Raw genomic sequence first — 18912 nt, forward strand, 5'->3', positions numbered from 1 at the left:
TGAGAGGGTGAGGTCAAAAGAGGAAAGGAGTGGAAAGAAGGAGGCAGAGAGAAATGAGTCAAAGGCAGATGTAGGGAGGTTAAAGTCCCCCAGAACTGTGAGGGGTGAGCCATCCTCAGGAAAGGAACTTATCAAGGCGTCAAGTTCATTGATGAACTCTCCAAGGGAACCTGGAGGGCGATAAATGACAAGGATGTTAAGCTTGAATGGGCTAGTGACTGTGACAGCATGGAATTCAAATGAGGAGATAGACAGATAGGTCAGGGGAAAAAGAGAGAATGTCCACTTGGGAGAGATGAGGATTCCTGTGCCACCGCCGCGCTGACCAGATGCTCTCGGGGTATGCGAGAACACATGGTCAGACGAGGAAAGAGCAGTAGGAGTAGCAGTGTTTTCTGTGGTAATCCATGTTTCCGTCAGTGCCAAGAAGTCGAGGGACTGGAGGGTAGCATTGGCTGAGATGAACTCTGCCTTGTTGGCCGCAGAACGGCAGTTCCAGAGGCTGCCGGAGACCTGGAACTCCACGTGGGTCGTGTGCGCAGGGACCACCAGATTAGAGTGGCAGCAGCCACGCGGTGTGAAGCGTTTGTATGGCCTTTGCAGAGAGGAGAGAACAGGGATGGACAGACAGAGATCCACAAAGATTTCGAAAATAAACCCAATTTTGATAACTCCCTTATCTACTGGGTGAAAAATCACAGTGTGCCATCACAGCAGCAATATTTGTGACCTGTTGCCACAAGAAAAGGGCAACCAGTGAAGAACAAACACCATTGTAAATACAAGCCATATTTATGTTTATTTATTTTCCCATTTGTACTTTGTTACAACACTGTATATATACATAATATGACATTTGAAATGTCTTTATTCTTTTGGAACTTCTGAGTGTAATATTTACTGATGATATGTATTGTTTATTTCACTTTTGTTTACTATCTACTTCACTTGCTTTGGCAATGTTAACATACGTTTCCCATGCCAATAAAGCCCTTAAATTGGAGAGAGAGAGAGAGAGAGAGAGAGAGAGAGAGAGAGAGAGAGAGAGAGAGAGAGAGAGAGAGAGAGAGAGAGAGAGAGAGAGAGAGAGAGAGAGAGAGAGAGAGCTTTGTTACTCTTGGTGCAGTAGGGTCACATTAGCGGTCTAGTATTATTGCTTGATAGGGACAGGTTTTAGTGTGGGGTTGTGTGGTCATTGCAGGCCAGTCTGTGTAATTAAGCACTAAGGGATGTTGTCTGGAGCTGTAGTGTAGAACTGGTTGTACTGATCAGTGTAGTTTGGCACATACAGTGTGGGTAGTTTGACACCTGTACTGACTGATATGGCTGTGACTGTCTTGGAATTTTAGGTTACAGTAATTGGCCAGGCCAATGTACAGTGGGGAAAAAAAGTATTTAGTCAGCCACCAATTGTGCAAGCTCTCCCACTTAAAAAGATGAGAGAGGCCTGTAATTTTCATCATAGGTACACGTCAACTATGACAGACAAAATGAGAAAAAGAAATCCAGAAAATCACATTGTAGGATTTTTAATGAATTTATTTGCAAATGATGGTGGAAAATAAGTATTCGACAGCCCCGAAACCTGAAGGATCTGGAGAAGGTCTGTATGGAGGAGTGGGCCAAAATCCCTGCTGCAGTGTGTGCAAACCTGGTCAAGACCTTCAGGAAACGTATGATCTCTGTAATTGCAAACAAAGGTTTCTGTACCAAATATTAAGTTCTGCTTTTCTGATGTATCAAATACTTATGTCATGCAATAAAATGCAAATTAATTACTTAAAAATCATACAATGTGATTTTGTGGATTTTTATTTTAGATTCCGTCTCTCACAGTTGAAGTGTACCTATGATAAAAATTACAGACCTCTACATGCTTTGTAAGTAGGAAAACCTGCAAAATCGGCAGTGTATCAAATACTTGTTCTCCCCACTGTATATATATATATATATATATATATATATATATATATATATATATATATATATATATATATATCCTATTTCGACGCACAAAACCATTCAAAAGAAGTCAGATGGGTTTTCTCCCACTTTTCCTGAAATATTCACATAACGTCACAAACCCTGCTGCTCCGTTCATTCGATGGCAGTGGCATTGGTGTATGTTCTTCAAAGAGAGGACGCCGTAATGAGATAATTAATGTAGCCTAAGCTACTGAAAATATGCCTTTTACAAGATTAAATCATGACAGGAGCATTTTGATTCTTATTTAAAAGATGTCCAGACAGGCTACTTAAGGAAACTTTTTGAATAGACATATAGGTCTATAGTGAGAATCAGAACTCACACACGCCCACCCCAGTAAAAGCACCCGTCAATCGAAGACAATATTTCTCCTTTCCTTAAAACGTATTAAAAACCAAGGCCTACCTTTCCGAAAGTATACTATAAGATAATGAATTGTCAGGTAAAGTATGAAGGGGACCGCTATGCTATAGTATGAAGATGGAATTGACAATAATTAAAATAGAAACAAATACACATGTCCATAGCCTATTTATCAGCGATGCTGATTTATTTGAGGGGGAGAGTGTTGGAAAGATTTTTCAAATACTGTGAGGAATTATTATAATTTGAATGGATGTAAAAAAAATAAAAAATAATAATAATAATAACGGACTTTGTTGCTGGGCACTTTACTACATTTGACATTTGTGAGAAGCAGGCCAAGTACTTCTATGGGTGTTCAGGCATGCATGGTCCGTCAACATTATCAGAGAAACCAGACACATAGCCATTGCTCACATGGAGCAAGTAAATGATGGTATGAAATAAACCAAAACTTGTTTCTCACCAGTGTAGCAGGTTGTGACCTCTGCCAAAAAAAAATCCACTCCGAGAATGAGAACGGTAAATTGATGTAATTAATACATGCATTAACATAATTTAATGTAACCAAATGACAGGGATTAACGGTAAATTGCCTGTTTTACAAACGGTAGGCTACCACATGGGCATTCATAAAAATGCATTGCGTGCCGACACTGTATAGCCTAGGCTACTATTCTACTTTGCGGGGATAGGAGAGTGGCAATTTTTTTGTATCGCCTAGGGCGGCATATTGGCCAGGACCGGGCCTGATCAGCGTTGATTAGTCTATAAATTAAGAAAATCTTCCGTACCAAATTATACCATGCCAGGTTGGAGAGGATTGGAGCATTGGCCATTTGACGCATTACAGGCCTCAGAACCAGAACTACCTTGTCGACTGCTGTTGAATAATTAATGAATAGTCAGACACATTCAACCTTTTTTTAAAGAAGAGAGATTTATTTATTTACTAGCAAGCAATGAAAACGTGCATTGTATAAAAGAAAGTCCACACATCAAACCATTGTTTTAGCCTGTAGCGCTCTACACCCCCACGCATCTAGCAGATTAGCTGCTCCTGCATCAAAGGACAGTGGAAAGAGGATGAGATGTAGAACGTTTAATAGATGGACTAAGTTAGCAAAACAGTTGCTTATTATCATTAGTAAGCACTCCCACTATTAGGTCAAGTTTATCTACATGAAAAAAATTATAATTATATATATATATATATATATATATATATATATATATATATATATACATATATATACACATTGTATATACAAAAAATTATGTAGGCTTTTTAAACGGTTTTGATGATCATTTTATTTTCATGACGTCTTCATCCATAACCGTCAGTTACATGGTAATTCAATTACCATCACAGCCCTACTGACTGACTGTCCCTGTAAAAGCAACATTGTTATCCATCTGTAGAACAGGTTTGTGTCAGATTTGTGGGTCTGTTATAGTGGTATCTTCAGTTTATAGCTACAGATGACTACCACAGCAGCAGTGGTTGGAACATAATAGTTTTTGGTGAACTTGGCAAGATCAATAATAGTAGAAGAAACATTGAGGAGGTAGTGCTGCCAGTCCAAAGTAGTGTCTTTAGCTAGTCATAGTGAATGCAGGCAGCCAATAGAGTGGGGCAGCAGCACGCTGCGGTCTCTAGAGTATATCGGCTCAATCTAAAAGCCTCCAGCATAATGACTCTGTGAAACGTTAGCATGAGAGAGTGCCACGCAAGCACAATCACCAGCAATTAGCCATCAGCCATTAGCTTTCTCATACGCTGCCAAGCGTTGAAACTCAAGCCCTCATCAAACGCCCGCTTTGAGGCCACTACAGGTAGAAACAATTACTCACACACGCGAACATTGATGGCATGTGTGGAGGGAACTCTTTTGAAGTGTATGTTTACTGTATGTGTGTGCGTGTGTGCGAGCACAATGCATTGGCTCATGTAAAGATGCTCCATCACATTGAGCAACAGCTTTTGGAATTGAAATGGCTCAGTTAACTGATTTTAAAATGTGCACTATCAACTCAAGGGTGTGATTTTGGAGTCCAATGTATGAATCTAGAGCTTATTTTGTTAAGCACAATGCAATGGGAGAAGAGGAGCAAGACGAATTGTTTAATCAGTTTTAACTGCATATTGATTACATACAGTATTCATTTATCCTCCATCCACACATTACTAATGCATATGCATGAAACAGAAAATCAGATTAATCATCTTGTTTTTAGGGCATTTTTCTTTATTCTGTAACCACAGCTGTGTTTATGTAGGCTATGTATTACACAGTAAATTCCATAGTGTTAAATATGCAGTGTCAAAGTACATTGACTCTTACAGAGTTATTACTACAACAGTTGGAGTAAGATACCGCCCAGTGTTGGTGAAAAAGTACGTTGTTAAAAGACGCAGTGTCAGACGTACTCTGGAAAGCTCCGCCCACCTACGACTCGTCTCAAACGGACCACACATTTTCACGGCGCCATTTTCTTCATGTGGAATGACTGCGGTAAGTTTCTCCTAAGCGACTATACACACATTATTTGTCATTTTAACAGAAGCAGCATTTAAGAATTACTTTATATCGTTGCTAACAGTGCACTCTAGTTGGTTTTAGGTCTTAAAATGTCGAATTTTAAAAAGGCTAACGTTAACATGTTGTGACTGACTTCTGTCCAGTCCATGTGCCAGCAGTATTAAGCTAACGTTAATTAACATTAACTGACGAACATAACGTTCAAACTAGACAATGTCAGCCCGATTTATTGTAAGTTATGTTAATACAACGTGGAGGGGGGATTGTGTACTTCTTGTTAACGTTCAGATATTACAGGAACATAGCAAAGACTAAGGGGAGTTGGCTAAACTAGCTACAGTTAGCTACGTTAGCTTGACTGGCTAACTATGTGCGGGTGGCATGGATTTATTATGTTAACGGCGGGTAGACATTAACCTTGGACACTGCTTAAGCGGTGTGCCTTTATTTTTTCCTGGATATTATACAAAATGACTTTCGGGTTTCAAAGCAGCAGCAGTACTGTTAAAATACTTAAGCACTATCTTAGCACACACTTATGGTGTAACGTTTAGCTAACATTATTCAATTCAATGTTATTTATATTGTCAAATCATAACAAGAGTTATCTCAAGACACTTTACAGACAGAGTAGGTCTAGACCACACTCTATAATATACCAAGACCCAACAATTGCAGTAATTGTGCGGGCAAGGCGGTAACATTAATGTTACAAGGATGAAAATCAGACGTTATCCTTTTTAATGTGTTTGACAGTAACTTCAATTTAACTGGCCATTTCTGCAAAAGTGCTGATCATTTCTCAGCACTTTGGTGGCTTGAAACAATATTTTTTCTTATATTTGAGGAAATACTGCTAAAATAAGACCATCAACTTTTTAACTGTGAGAAATTGTACTGATACTATTTGCAGGGAGCATGCTGCTTAAAGCTAAACTTGGAGATGTCCAAAAATTTGTCAGAATAACTGAGCCAAATCTGAAAGACTTTTTGATTGCAGGTAAGAATTTGACAATGTTAGTAATAACTGTCTGAATTTAGCTGTTTAAAATTGATATACTGGAATATTCCTAAAATGATGGGACATGTTAAGTTCTCAGGTTTTTGGAACTGGTCCATTTTTGTACGTCTAAATTTCTTCTGTTTTGCCCTTGGTAACTACACTTTAATTGTGGATGCATTGCTTAAGGTATAGTTATGATGCTACAAAAAAAAACATTTTAATCACTTAATAGTGTTTGTTTAAAACCTATTTTATAGGGTAAGGTAGGTGTACACAGTGAAATTATTATATAAATAATGATTTACTTTTGTTTACACAAGCTTTTATCCCTGTTTTTTCTAGCATTTGCAAAGTTTGGTGTCCCAGCTGTAACAGAAGGTGTGAAAATTGTTGACAGTTCAGGGACTGAATTGGATGATGATGTTTTTGAGGATATTATAAAGGATCCCTCAACTGGGGTGCTAACCATCAAATATGACTCAAGTTTGTTTCAGTTAATTAGACTAATTAATGAATACGTTATTTCTTTGTTTTATGAAGTTCATGGTGTCTATTAAATAAGTGTCTTAGATTATGAGGGAACTATATATAATTCTTTTTCTTCTAAAAATCATGGTTAGAATCTGTCTCCATGGTGGCCTCTTCTGAGCAATCCCAACCATCATCCCTTGATACCTTGGACTCTGAGGATACAGTCATTATTTCAGATAGCCCCTCCAGAAAACGCCAGAGGCTGGATACAGAAGCCAAGCAAGTAAGACAATTCTGACATTTTAAATTCTGTTCTTGAATCTGTTCTCAGAGAATTAAAATTACATTAATATACATTGTAAATTACATGGTTTCAAAACATTTTTGAAGTCCTGATTAGGGATGTCCCGATCAAGTTTTTTTAAGCGCCCTATCCGATTAAAAAAAAGTATCTGCTGATATTGAGTCCTGATCAGATACTTTTATTTATTTATTGATAATACAGTGCACACTCGAGTACATTCAAGTTATTGTCGCTGTCTGGAGGGAGTTTCTTACCATTATTGGCTTTTTCATTGGATTTTTGTAGCACTTGCAATCTTTGAGATTGGATCGGGACATCCTCTGACATCATATTAGTTTATTTCCAGTTTATTTGCAGTGGACATAACATGCAGAATTGTTATGCATTTTGTTTTAAGTTGGTGGAATCAGCTCTTACCAACAAAACCGGTGGGGAACGTATAATAAATGAATACAACCGAACCAAGTCCTTGACGGATGAAACAAGACGCAAAATGGTGAACATGCTGGCAGCTGACATGACAGAAATGAATGGGTAATTTGTTAATAGTCCTTGTGTTCTCAATCTGTAAATCTAAATCTGAATCTAAGTGAATATGACTGCACAATCCTTTCTTCTTCAATTTTGCAGTACATCTCCACCCAGACAGGTGAAAGAAATGTATGCCAAAGGAATAGTGACCTTATTCCCGTACCTCAGTGACCCATTCTCTAAGAATGGCTATGTGAGTTGCACACAGTAATAGTTGTAATGTTAAATATTATTGGAAGTTTTTGAATCCTACCAGACCATGTTGTTTTCAATGAAGTATCCATTTTTGTTATCCTTTCATCCTTCAAGGAGCATTATTATGATGGCGAGAGTGGAACTGGGTACTTGGCCTGGAGGATTAAAACTATTCAGAGAGGCACCGCCAAAGACAGGCGATCATCATTCGGAGGTAATACTGGAAAATGTATGGAACAAAACAGTTGCTAGATCAATAATTGCATTTGTTGCACTATTTCTCAGACATATAGTATAATGTGTAACTACATCCTTCAATTCTGCTAGCTCCCTCCCTCTTAGCAAATTTAAAGAAAATATGCATCAGAGACCTACAAAGGACTGTGACATAAGGGGGGTTGCCTCGACACTGACTGGTCGAGGCAACCCCTGGCAAACTGGCCTTGCAAACTTTAGGGTGATTTAAACCAGTAGATGGCATTTTCATACATTTTTCAACCCACAAACTGCAGATTTCATAAATTGTGAAGAAATAATGTCAATATTAACACCAGCATTGATGCAGGGCTCCACACTAACTTTTTTGTCTTGGTTGCACTTGTGCGCCTAACTTTTATTTAGGTGCACCAGCACAAAATGTAGGTGCACCCAAATTTTTTCCTTGCGTCGCCATTAACGCCACAATTTCAAGGTCACCTTTTTATCACGCTCCATATACATTCATATATATCATGTAACCACCCCCCCCCCTTTGCTGTCCTCTGCCCCTCAGATGGCCAACACCTGTAATTTGGCCTTCTTCCCATTTGGCCTTGGCTAAACCAGCTTGCCACACTCCCTAGCATCAAACATATCATTCATATCATTTAGTTTACAGCTCAAAAAGTATATTTTACAGTGGAGTACTTCCTTTAAAAGTTAGCCAGGCTACTAAAACTTTTGACATGATTGAAATTTTCCCGTGTTGTGTAGAATCAGCCAAAGGATCAACTGGTGAAGACATGTCTGGAGGACCGACTGTCAGACGAGAATCCCAGTTTGTTCCAGAGACTGCCCTGACTGATGATGAGTGCAACAAAGCAATCTCACTGATGAAACATTCTGCTGATGCAGACACAATCAAGAAGAAAATGGAACTGACGTTTGTGTATCGCCGCAAAATGATCCTCGACCCCCAGCAGTCAAGCAACATACTGTCTGAGTTTCCACGTTTTAAAGACGTCAAAAGCTTGGTAATTATGTTATTTTGAAAATACTATGACAAGTGAATTGTTTTGTAAGACATTGTAGTGATACTAGCTAGCTAAACTAGCACGCAATACAATTTGATTGGCTGTCAAATAACTGAAATTGTCACCAACACCACCCCACTCCAGGTTGAACAGGATTTTGTTCTAATGTTCGGAGAGGATACCTCAAGCAAGCTTCTGGAAAGGTGGCCGGTCACGTTCAAGAAAAAGATCATCAAACAATGCAGAAAGCTTCCATCCACAAGTGAGCTTGAAGAACTCTTGCTGGCAGCTGATCCTCCTGAGGATGGCACTGAATTGGATGTTGACTTTGGTAAGATGCTTGTAAGCCTACCTTTTGTGTTGTATTGCAATATCAACATTATGTGTAAACATTTAAATATCAACATAATACTAAGAAGCTGGATCTGTGAAAGATTTACGAGTACGTTCTGTAGCAGTATATTGAACAAAACTTTTGAGATTTGACTCAGCCCTGTGGATGTTTTAGTTAGAGAACTTCTTGTGATGTAGAACTGCTGTCTGTCTGGGGGGTCTTTTTGTAAAGAAAACAACGTAACTGAAGTGTGTTAACATTGAACTTGTGTTGTTACAGGTTGGGACAGTGATCTGTCATCGGTTTTACTGCTTATACACCTGATTCCACCCTCCGCTCAGGGTCGGAAGAGACCAGGAAAGGTTTCCGCATCCCAAGCAGAGAAACATCTTGTGGTATTCAAGAAGGTTTGTATTTTTTTCTAATTTGTGGTATGAACACCTAATATTAGGCTACAAGTATTCATTCAATATTCATATTCAATAAGAGTAGTGTATTGGCTCTTTCTGCATATTCTACAACTACTTGGCCATTAACTACAGTTTTCCCTCATTTGTCTTCGCAGACCGGAACAAACATTCAAGAGCATCTCGATGCCATCACTACTAGCGCTCAGCCCTATCTCCTAGCTGTTGGAGTTAAGAAGAATGCAATCCACCAGTTCTTCATCATTATCGACAAGAATGCCATACCTTGCAGGTCAACCTCTTCTCTTGTTGCTTTTGACGAACTATTTAAGGCACATTTTGTGTTTGGCACATCCTACAACACCATGCTCCACAACATGTACACTTTCATCCAAACTACAGTGTACAGCATCGATGCTGGCAAGGTCAAAGAGAGCCCTCGTGTTGCTGAAATCAGGGCGAGGTTACTTCATTAGTGCTTGAAGTTTCTCCTCGAACATGAAGTGTTTTGTTTGTCAGGCTGAGTTATCGAGTTCAAATATGCTTGTTAGGCATTTACGATTAGTTCACGGTTACTTGCCTGGAAAAAATCTCCGGCTTAAATGTGCTCAGACTGGATGTGGCTGTGCGTTTGGTACGTTTTCTGGTTTTAGGAAACATTTAAACACAAAACACACTGAGTATATTGACCAACAGGTTGACCCTGATGTTTATTTAAGCAGCATTGGAGAGGCAGTGACCACTAATGTAGAGGAGACAGCTACAACGTCACGGACAGTTAATGAACACGAGGTAGCCACATCTACTCTGTTGAAAAAGTCCAACAGGAGCACTCTAGATATGTGTGCCTCTGCTGTTGCACAACTAAAAGCAGCTGGATTAAGTCAATCTACTGTAAATAGTTTTGTTTCCTCCATGGAAGAAGTGTTTTTGAGATTCAAAGTCAAGCTACAGATGCAGCTTTGCAGTGCTTATCTCCACAGGAAACTGAAAATAAGAACAGAATAGAACAATCTTTGCAAAAGTTGGAAAACCCTTTCACACCCTTAAATTCAGAAGCTAAACGAAATAAACACTTCAAAGAGAAATGGGGAATCGTAGAACCTGTTGAAAAGGTGCTTGGCACAAGATTTGACAGCAGAAGAAACAAAACAACTGGGACATACGATCAGGTCGTTGTAACTGACAAGTTTGCATATATTCCTATTTTAGAAACACTAAAGGCCATTTTTCAAAACCCAGAACTTGCAGACATGTTCAAGCCCAGGCACATGCCCAAGGAAGGTGTGTATGCAGACTTGAGAGATGCCGCCTATTTTAAAAAAAGTCCCTTATTCTCTATAGAAAAAGATGCCATACAGATCCAGCTATTTTATGACGACTTTGAAACAGCAAACCCCTTGGGGTCTAAAAAAGGGTATACACAAATTAGGTGCTATATACTTTACATTAAGGAATTTTCCCCCAATCTTTAATTCATCATTGATAAATATTCATTTGGGTGCTCTTTTCCATGCGCAGGACATCAAGCGTTATGGTTTTAATTTGATACTTGAGCCACTTGTCAGTGATCTTAAAGTACTCGAGACAGAGGGACTTAAAGTTCCCAGATTGAAAGATGTGATTCACGGTACCATAGTTCAGGTCACTGGTGATAATCTTGGGTTGCATGGTTTATTTGGCTTTGTGGAGTCATTTGGGGCAAGGTATTGTTGTCGTTTCTGTCTCCTTGAGAAAGATTGTTTTCAAACTGTGTTCTGTGAAGATGATCCAAAAGTTGTACTACGAACTATCGAGATGCACAAACTGCACTGTCAAACTTTACAAACAGATCCTACACTACCTCATATCTATGGTGTCAAACGCATTTGTCTGCTGAATTCACTACAGTATTTTAATACAGCCAACAATTTTTCTGTAGATATAATGCACGATATTTTAGAAGGAGTTGCTCAGTTTGAAGTCAAACTTGTCCTGCAGTACATTAAGGAAAACTTCCTAAATGCTGAACAACTGGCTGGTAGAATACATGCTTTTGACTATGGATACAATCAGCAGCGAAACCGTCCACCTAGAGTAAAGTTGTTTGATGGAAGTAATGATTTGGGGTTGAATGCTATACAGTCTTGGTGCTTATTACGTAATATGCCTTTGCTATTTGGTGATTTAATACAGTCAGATGACCAGCACTGGCATCTTCTACTTTTGCTTCTACACATTGTTAACATTGTATTTTCCCCAGTCCTTACAGAAGGCATGACCATTTACCTCAAACATTTAATCATTGATCATCATCAGCTCTTCAAGCAGTTGTTTCCTGCAATCAATCTCTTACCAAAGCATCACTTCATGATTCATTACCCTCGTAATATAAAAAACATCGGCCCAGTTCTGCACATGTGGTGCATGCGTTATGAAGCTAAACATAATTTTTTTAAGAAGCAATTAAAAAGCTTTAAAAATGTAACAAAAACATTAGCCAAAAAAGCACCAAAGTTGTATGGCAATGTATCGAGAGTCCTTTAGCAAGGAAAGATTAACTTTAGGTTCGGGGAAGATGGTAACACTTAGTGAGCTCAAAGAAGGTCCGAGATTGCTTTAAAATGTGGGTCTGTATTGTCTACCAGTGTGTTTTCTGCCAAGTGGATCAAACATCATGGTACAGAGTACCGCCGTGACTTCATTATCTGTACTGAGGTAGCATTTGAGATGCCTGTATTTTGTAAAATCAAAATTATTGCTGTGAAAGATGACTGTGTATTGCTCTGTGGAAAACTGATGGAAACAGTGTGTTTTGATTACCATTACTATGCCTTTAAGGTCAGGATGCATCCAGACAGGGTTCAAAAGGTGATCAACATTACTGAACTGTGTTACTTTAAACCTTTTGATGTTCAAATGAAGTATGGAACGACAGATTCCTCCTTGTATGTTGTTCCCTATTGCCATTTTATGGAAACCTAAGGTCAATGTTTTAAAAAAGGGATTTGTATTCTTAATATATTTTAGCCTGACATAGTTGAGCTGTTAATAAAAATTTGAAATGCATTATTTTGTGGTAAGTTGTGATTTTTACTCACTTAATGGAGTATTTGGTGTAATTTGACACTAAAAAGTGTAAAATGAATACTGCTGAGATTTATTTCCGTGACACTATACGGTGTTAGAATTTGACTCTATTTGAGCTTGTTTTTCACTGCAAGATAGTCAATTATCAACACAATAGTGTGTAACATCAACACTTATCAGAGTTATTTTAACCTTGAGTGTCAACTCCATGCAGTGTTAAACTGGACTGGAATCAAACTCAATCAGAGTTGATTTGTTATTTTAGAAGAGTAAATGATTAACTCTTCCAAGGGTAATATTTACACTCTCCAGTGTTATTTAACCTTTAGTGTAAAATTAAAATAACACTATTCAGTGTAAGCGAGTGTTAAATTTTTACTCTATTTAGAGTTAATTTAACTCTAAAATGTTAACACTATGAAAAGAGTCAAATTAACACTATTTCAGGGTGGGACCATATACACTCAGAAATAGTGTTAAATTTAACTCTTTAAGTGTTACTTTAACACTTCAAAATTTACTGTGTATAGATGCATGCATGTGAAGCTTCTAATTGAGTGCTCTGTTGCAGTGCTGTGTTTCTTTGTGTGTGTTTTTGTGGGGTTGAGTTTCCTCCAGGCTAGATCCTATGTCCCTAGCTAAACCTAGTGAAACCCATCACAGTGTGGCTTCAGGGTTCTGTCAAAGGCAATGCCTGAAGCTAGACCAGCAGCAGGAGGCAGACGGCACCATGTTCAGAGCTTTGTTTTCTGTGCCCTCTGTCCTCTGCTGCGGCATCAAGGAAGGACTATATTTTCTCTGAGGATGTTCATCTGCTATCTGACTAGCTGTGCGCATCCCTTGGGTTACCAGGTGGTGCCTGAGGTATCAAAGGCTTTGCTTGTGTGACGAGTACTAAGGATACGAAGAGGCAGGACGCAGACGCAGGAATCAACAATGTAAAGGTTTACTTAACACTGAGCAAGAGAACAACAAAGCGCGCGTACACGACAATCACACACAACACAACACTGAACAGTCCTGGGCTATATAGGGGTGGTGATGAGGTGCAGGTGCGCTGGAGGTGATTAAGGTGCGTTGGGTTTCCATTCCGGTGTTGCCGAGGTGGTGCGCTCAGACCGGTGGCTCAGTAGACCGGCTAATCAGAGCGCCAGAGGGGAGCTGACAGCTTGGTCCTCCATAGTGAGCAGTTCAGCCCCTGTTCCCACAGTGAGACGGCTGTGAGAGGGAAGGAAGACGCTTCTACATTTCACTCTCAAAGCAGGGGAGCTGCTGCATGCTCTTTTTAATTTTTTTTATTACTTCACTTATTTTTCTTTCATTCGTTTCAAACCTTTCTGCTTTTTTTCTGTTGATGAAAACTGCTCTGAAACTCATTCACATCAGGGGTATTTGTGGAAAAACAGAAATGCATGGTGTCTCTTCAAAGGTCTGTGTGTGTGTCTATTTAAAGGGCAGTTTGTGTGTCATGCCCAGACATGAAAGCTTCTAGTATAAAACAGTGGGGCCATGAGAAGTGCACTCAAGCACTTGACTGGGGCTGGTTTTATTAATGTTAAAGGAACGTTTGATTCTGTTGTTGTGACATTCTGACACCTCCCCAATATAGCTATACATGTTTCAAGTTTCTCTGTCTTAAACATAATTCTCCTAAAGACGATAAAGCCTAATAAATGATAATGTTGTGGCAGATTGAGTGTCTGCTTGCATGCTTTTTGTGCACACTAGGGATGTAATGATTCACCGATACACATCGGTCCCCGATTCAAATGTTTAAGATGTAAGTGCATATGTCCGTGGACCCGATCCAAATGTAGCACACATTGGTCAGAAATGTGATTAAAACATTACCAATTGCCAGTTCACTATTTGTTGTTTACCTTCCGAAAATACCTCTCATCTTTTGTGACAACTGATGCGTCCTCTCCTTCAGTGTCAAACTGCATGTAACTGTCTTGACATTCATTGATCTACAAGTCATTTTGCATGCGGAACAATCCAGGCAAATCAGTGGCCTAGTCAAACTGCGCACTGTGCCCAGCTTCGCGCGCTAACCACGAGAGGTCGGCGGCCTGTTTTTTGATCTTGTACATCTGCGCGGCACCTTCCACATTCAAATGCTAAAATGGCTTGAATGATATTAGGCTTTATTAGTTGAGTGACAACCTATCTAGTTTGCTAGGTTATTGTTATCTATGCGCTGTTGAAAATGGTGTTTTACAGGAATAAAAGTAAGCTACCGGAGACACAACTCTCATCTTGCTATACCTGCTGAAGGGGGTTTACAATAGATTTTATTTAGATTTATCAGGTTCACCATCAGCAATAGTTTTGGTAGTTTTGCTTTAAACAGTCAGTGTATATGGTCATTTTTAGATATACAGGGTAAAGTTGATAATTTCATAACGAGGACAGTAATCATTTTTGGGAGGCGCACTGCATGGTCGATGCGAGAGGAGAAGAGAAGATCATCCCGTTAAACGGTCAAAACCATTCGATTTAGAGATGTGGGGTGAAATCATTGCGCTATATATTAATTGGCTATGTCATGGCTAATTTGTAAACCATCAATATTGATACATTACTAGCTCAAACACTTAATCTGCAAAAATGAAAAGTTAATTAGTGGGTGATGGCGATTTCAGAAAAAACAGGCTACATTGCATCGTATCACATCGAACCGAATCGTATCGATTCAATCTCTAATCAAACCGAATCGCACCGAATCGTTTCAAACTAAAACGTATCGTTCCTGTATCATATCGGTGCCCATGTATCTAGATACGTATGGAATTGCCTTGAAAGGGAAAGAAGCACATTCACAGGTCAATTAGGCCCATTATTGGCTAATGAGTAGTACAGTTGTTGGCCTTGAGCAGTGATATGTCCAATGACCTCAGATAAAAAGCCATCTGAGTTCAGTAACTGCCTGTACTTTCGTGTTGTAAAATATTGTATTTTCTGAGGTGTGAGGAAGTGTTTTCATTTGTACATTAGGCCTACTCTATGAACCTGCTGCCATAGTGACTGACTCTGTGTGTTCTGCTGAAGAGTGGAGGGATAATGTTGTTTTAACTGATATTATTATGACTGTGTCTGTGCGAGTCTATGTGCCTTCCAGGGATCCCCATCAATGTCCCTCCACCTGATAAGCATTTCTACTGTGATGGAAACTGGATGTTGTGTGTCACAGATGTTGGCTCTAGTCTACACTGGATGTTGTGCATGGCCGATGTTGGTGTGGTTGTTGTCGTTGATGCCTTGATGGCTTGATCCTGACACAGACTGAATGTTTCGTGAAAACTCACACACACACACACAGTTGGTGATCAATAATACTTTTAAGTTACTATCGTGAGAAGAGGGAAATTGGAAATGTTTAATGCCTATGAGAAATGACATTGATGCAATATTTAACAATATTGTGATGATTCTGGTCCAATGCGGTAGGCAATGATTGCCTATCCGCAGTCCGGAAAACACATTTTCTATTATCTGTTTATTGCACAGTAATCACGACTTGATGACTGACAGACAGTGTCCTCTTTCCTGCAGGCTACCCTCCTGGAGCCCCCCCTCCCTCTCTGATCCCTACCTTAGAAAGGTGAGTCTCTGTTCTGTCCTGTGTGTGTGTGTGTGTGTGTGTGTGTGTCTGTCTGTCTGTCTACAGAATGCTGGCGCTCTGACTGTCTGTACAGGATGCACTACAAGGGCATTAGGAGTAGAAGCAGGAGACAGAGCGAGAGAGGAGCGAGAACACAGCTACTCCCCAACCAGAGAGACTGGAGCCAGGAGAACACACAGGCAAGAGATAGTGAAAAGGATAGGATAGAAAGTAGAAAGATACAAGTCAGGAGAAGGAGATTAATGTACGTAGAGAGATTCTTGACAGTATAGTATAAGTGATAGACAGCTATAGAGGTAGGATCTTAATTTGATCACTTTTATTGCTGCGAATTTCTGTGCACTGCAGGAAATGCAGATGAGTTTCTTGATTTACATGAATTAACTGAAAACCCAAACTAACACACGGTTATATTAACAGTATTGAACTTTTCATGTTGCCTATTTTTGGCCAGCTAATAGCTTTATCACCAATCAAGCAACATAATAGACGGGTTGGCGGGGTTGGCTTGGACTGTGGACAACGTGGAAACTATATTTAGTCTGCAAATGTTTATTAAAACATAAATACATTTTCACATGAGCACTTGTTGTCTCTCATACATCGTTAAAGTTGTTGGTTAGTTAGCTAGCGAATTTTTTCCATATTAGCATAGACATGACATCAGTCAAAACACCTCAGAACAAGACATGGTATCAATAACGAGATACAACGATCTGAAACGAGCCACCTACGATTCCCCACATGGCAGCTTCTTGTTATTGTTGCTAACTATCTGACCGTTCAGATCATAACAACGCACGCCTTCCGGCCACATTGATGCTCTAATAATTTTTGCGATGTTGTCAGCCAACCGGTATATGGGCTAAACGTTCAAATTCTGTTGCTGCAGGATTATTCTTCTGTGACAATATACACTGAGTGTACAAAACATTAATAACACCTTCCTAAGAACAGCCTCAATTCGTCGGGGCATGGACTCTACAAGGTGTTGAAAGCGTTCCCCAGGGATTGCTGGCCCATGTTGACTCCAATGCTTCCCACAGTTGTGTCAAGTTGGCTGGATATCCTTTGGGTGGTGGACCATTCTCGATACACACAGGAAACTGTTGAGCATGAAAAACCCAGCAGCGTTGCAGCTCTTGACGCACTCAAACCGGTGAGCCTGGCATCTACTACCATACCCCGTTCAAAGGCACTTCAATCTTTTGTCTTGCCCATTCACTGTCTGAATGGCACACATACACAATCCATGTCTCAATTGTCTCAAGGCTTAAAAATCTTAAGGGGATCATAGCTTTCACCTTGACTCACCTGGTAAGCCTATGTCATGTTGTTCTTAATGTTTTGTACACTCATTGTAGGTCAAATTAAGATCTTACATCTGTACCATTGCTTGATTGACAGGGATAAACTCTCAGTAGAAATAAAGAGTTGAGGTAAGTATTGTCTGGAGCCCTGTGATGTGTCCAGCCTGTCCACAGACAGAGGGAACATTTGAATACTTATTTGGCTCTTTTTTTTTTTTTTTGCTGACGCCAGGCACCGTTCATTGTGCTCCATCCCTGACCTTGTAGTTGGATGAATGGCCAAATAAGGCTGTTAAACCAAGAGAGTAGTCTCCTGTTTGTGACTGGAGTCTCCTGTTTATCAGTTACTATCCAATGCATCCCTCCCTCCCTCATTCCCTTGTTCCCACTCCCTCCTTAACAAAACAACCCAAAGTCACAACCTCTCTGCATATTCCCACCACAGCTCCGCTTGGATTTATACCACTTAGATCACCACAGGGCCACGTTCTGCTGCAGGCTCAGGCTCTCTGGAGGTTCTTACAGGGCTAATTGCATCGTTGCCTTTTATTCTGTTGCTTTATTTATTTTGGATGGTGGATCTATCTGCCCACTGTGGATTTAATGATTTCTCTTTCTTCTTATCTCTCTTTTCTTAGTCTGTCTCTCCTGCTTCCTGGCCGTCTGTTTTTCAGTCTTTCTCTTCTTCTAAATACAAATGTTCCCCTTTCCCCTAATTTGCTGTATCTATCTGTGTCTGAATTCAATCACCACTCACCAGTTTCCAGTCTAAAGGATGATTCCTCTCACATCTCTGTCCTCTGCCAAATCGTCTCATCCTTCAAGGGCTTTCCGTTTGTCTGAACTCTGCCAGCCATCTCCACTCGCATTTATGAATCATTTCCTCTTTTACCTTTACTTCAAACGTCTCTCTTTCGTACTGATACACACACACACACACACACACACACACACACACACACACACACACACACACACACACACACACACACACACACACACACACACACAGACAGACACAAACACAGACACACACGCACGCACGCACGCACGCACGCACGCACGCACGCACGCACGCACGCACGCACGCACGCACGCACGCACACACACACACACACACACACACACACACACACACACACACACACACACACACACACACACACACACACACACACACACACACACATATATACAGTATACTCACTCCTGACTATAATATTGTGTGGAATATTAGGAACAGCAGGTAGTACTGGCATGGTCCTGAACTTTGCTCCTTCAGCCAGTGACTTTGAGGCCCAGGGAGAGGATCAGACCACACTTCACTCCTCTCGAGGGATGGGATTACCCCCAAAACTCCTCAGCATTCTTCAGTCCTTCCACACCAACATGCAAAGCACCATCCAGTTTGATGGGTCCACTTCAGACCCCTTCAGAATCTGTGGCAGAGTTAAGCAAGGATGTGTGCTGGCACCCACCTTGTTTCGGGTTATTATTTTCCCTCATCCTCCGGCAAGCCTTTGGGACATCTACTGAGG

The 18912-nt window shown here is 40.1% G+C and overlaps 1 protein-coding gene across 4 annotated transcripts; it reads left to right on the forward strand.

Moving 5' to 3' along the window:
- Positions 1-4661: 4661 nt before the first annotated feature.
- Positions 4662-10782, forward strand: LOC121532889. 4 transcript variants are annotated; one of them, XM_045205430.1, is made up of 11 exons: positions 4662-4866; positions 5807-5893; positions 6239-6274; positions 6517-6650; positions 7069-7205; positions 7302-7395; positions 7512-7611; positions 8370-8629; positions 8774-8960; positions 9243-9370; positions 9529-10782. In XM_045205430.1, the coding sequence occupies exons 1-11, from the start codon at positions 4851-4853 to the stop codon at positions 9844-9846; spliced, it is 1497 nt and encodes a 498-aa protein (XP_045061365.1). In that variant the 5' UTR covers positions 4662-4850; the 3' UTR covers positions 9847-10782. The 4 variants fall into 4 exon arrangements, with proteins under 4 accessions (XP_045061365.1, XP_045061366.1, XP_045061367.1 ...); XM_045205431.1 differs by lacking the exon at positions 6239-6274 and having other exon boundaries at positions 4663-4866; XM_045205432.1 differs by lacking the exon at positions 5807-5893 and having other exon boundaries at positions 4663-4866.
- Positions 10783-18912: the final 8130 nt, after the last annotated feature.

The sequence above is a fragment of the Coregonus clupeaformis genome, chromosome 20, assembly GCF_020615455.1.
Source record: "Coregonus clupeaformis isolate EN_2021a chromosome 20, ASM2061545v1, whole genome shotgun sequence".
In the NCBI taxonomy this organism is placed as follows: domain Eukaryota; kingdom Metazoa; phylum Chordata; class Actinopteri; order Salmoniformes; family Salmonidae; genus Coregonus; species Coregonus clupeaformis.

Excerpts from the sequence above, each read along its gene's own strand:
- LOC121532889 (XM_045205430.1), top strand. Across the intron at positions 8,630-8,773 it reads TTAAAGACGTCAAAAGCTTG|GTTGAACAGGATTTTGTTCT; the intron begins GTAATTATGTTA and ends ACCCCACTCCAG. Across the intron at positions 9,371-9,528 it reads ATCTTGTGGTATTCAAGAAG|ACCGGAACAAACATTCAAGA; the intron begins GTTTGTATTTTT and ends TTGTCTTCGCAG.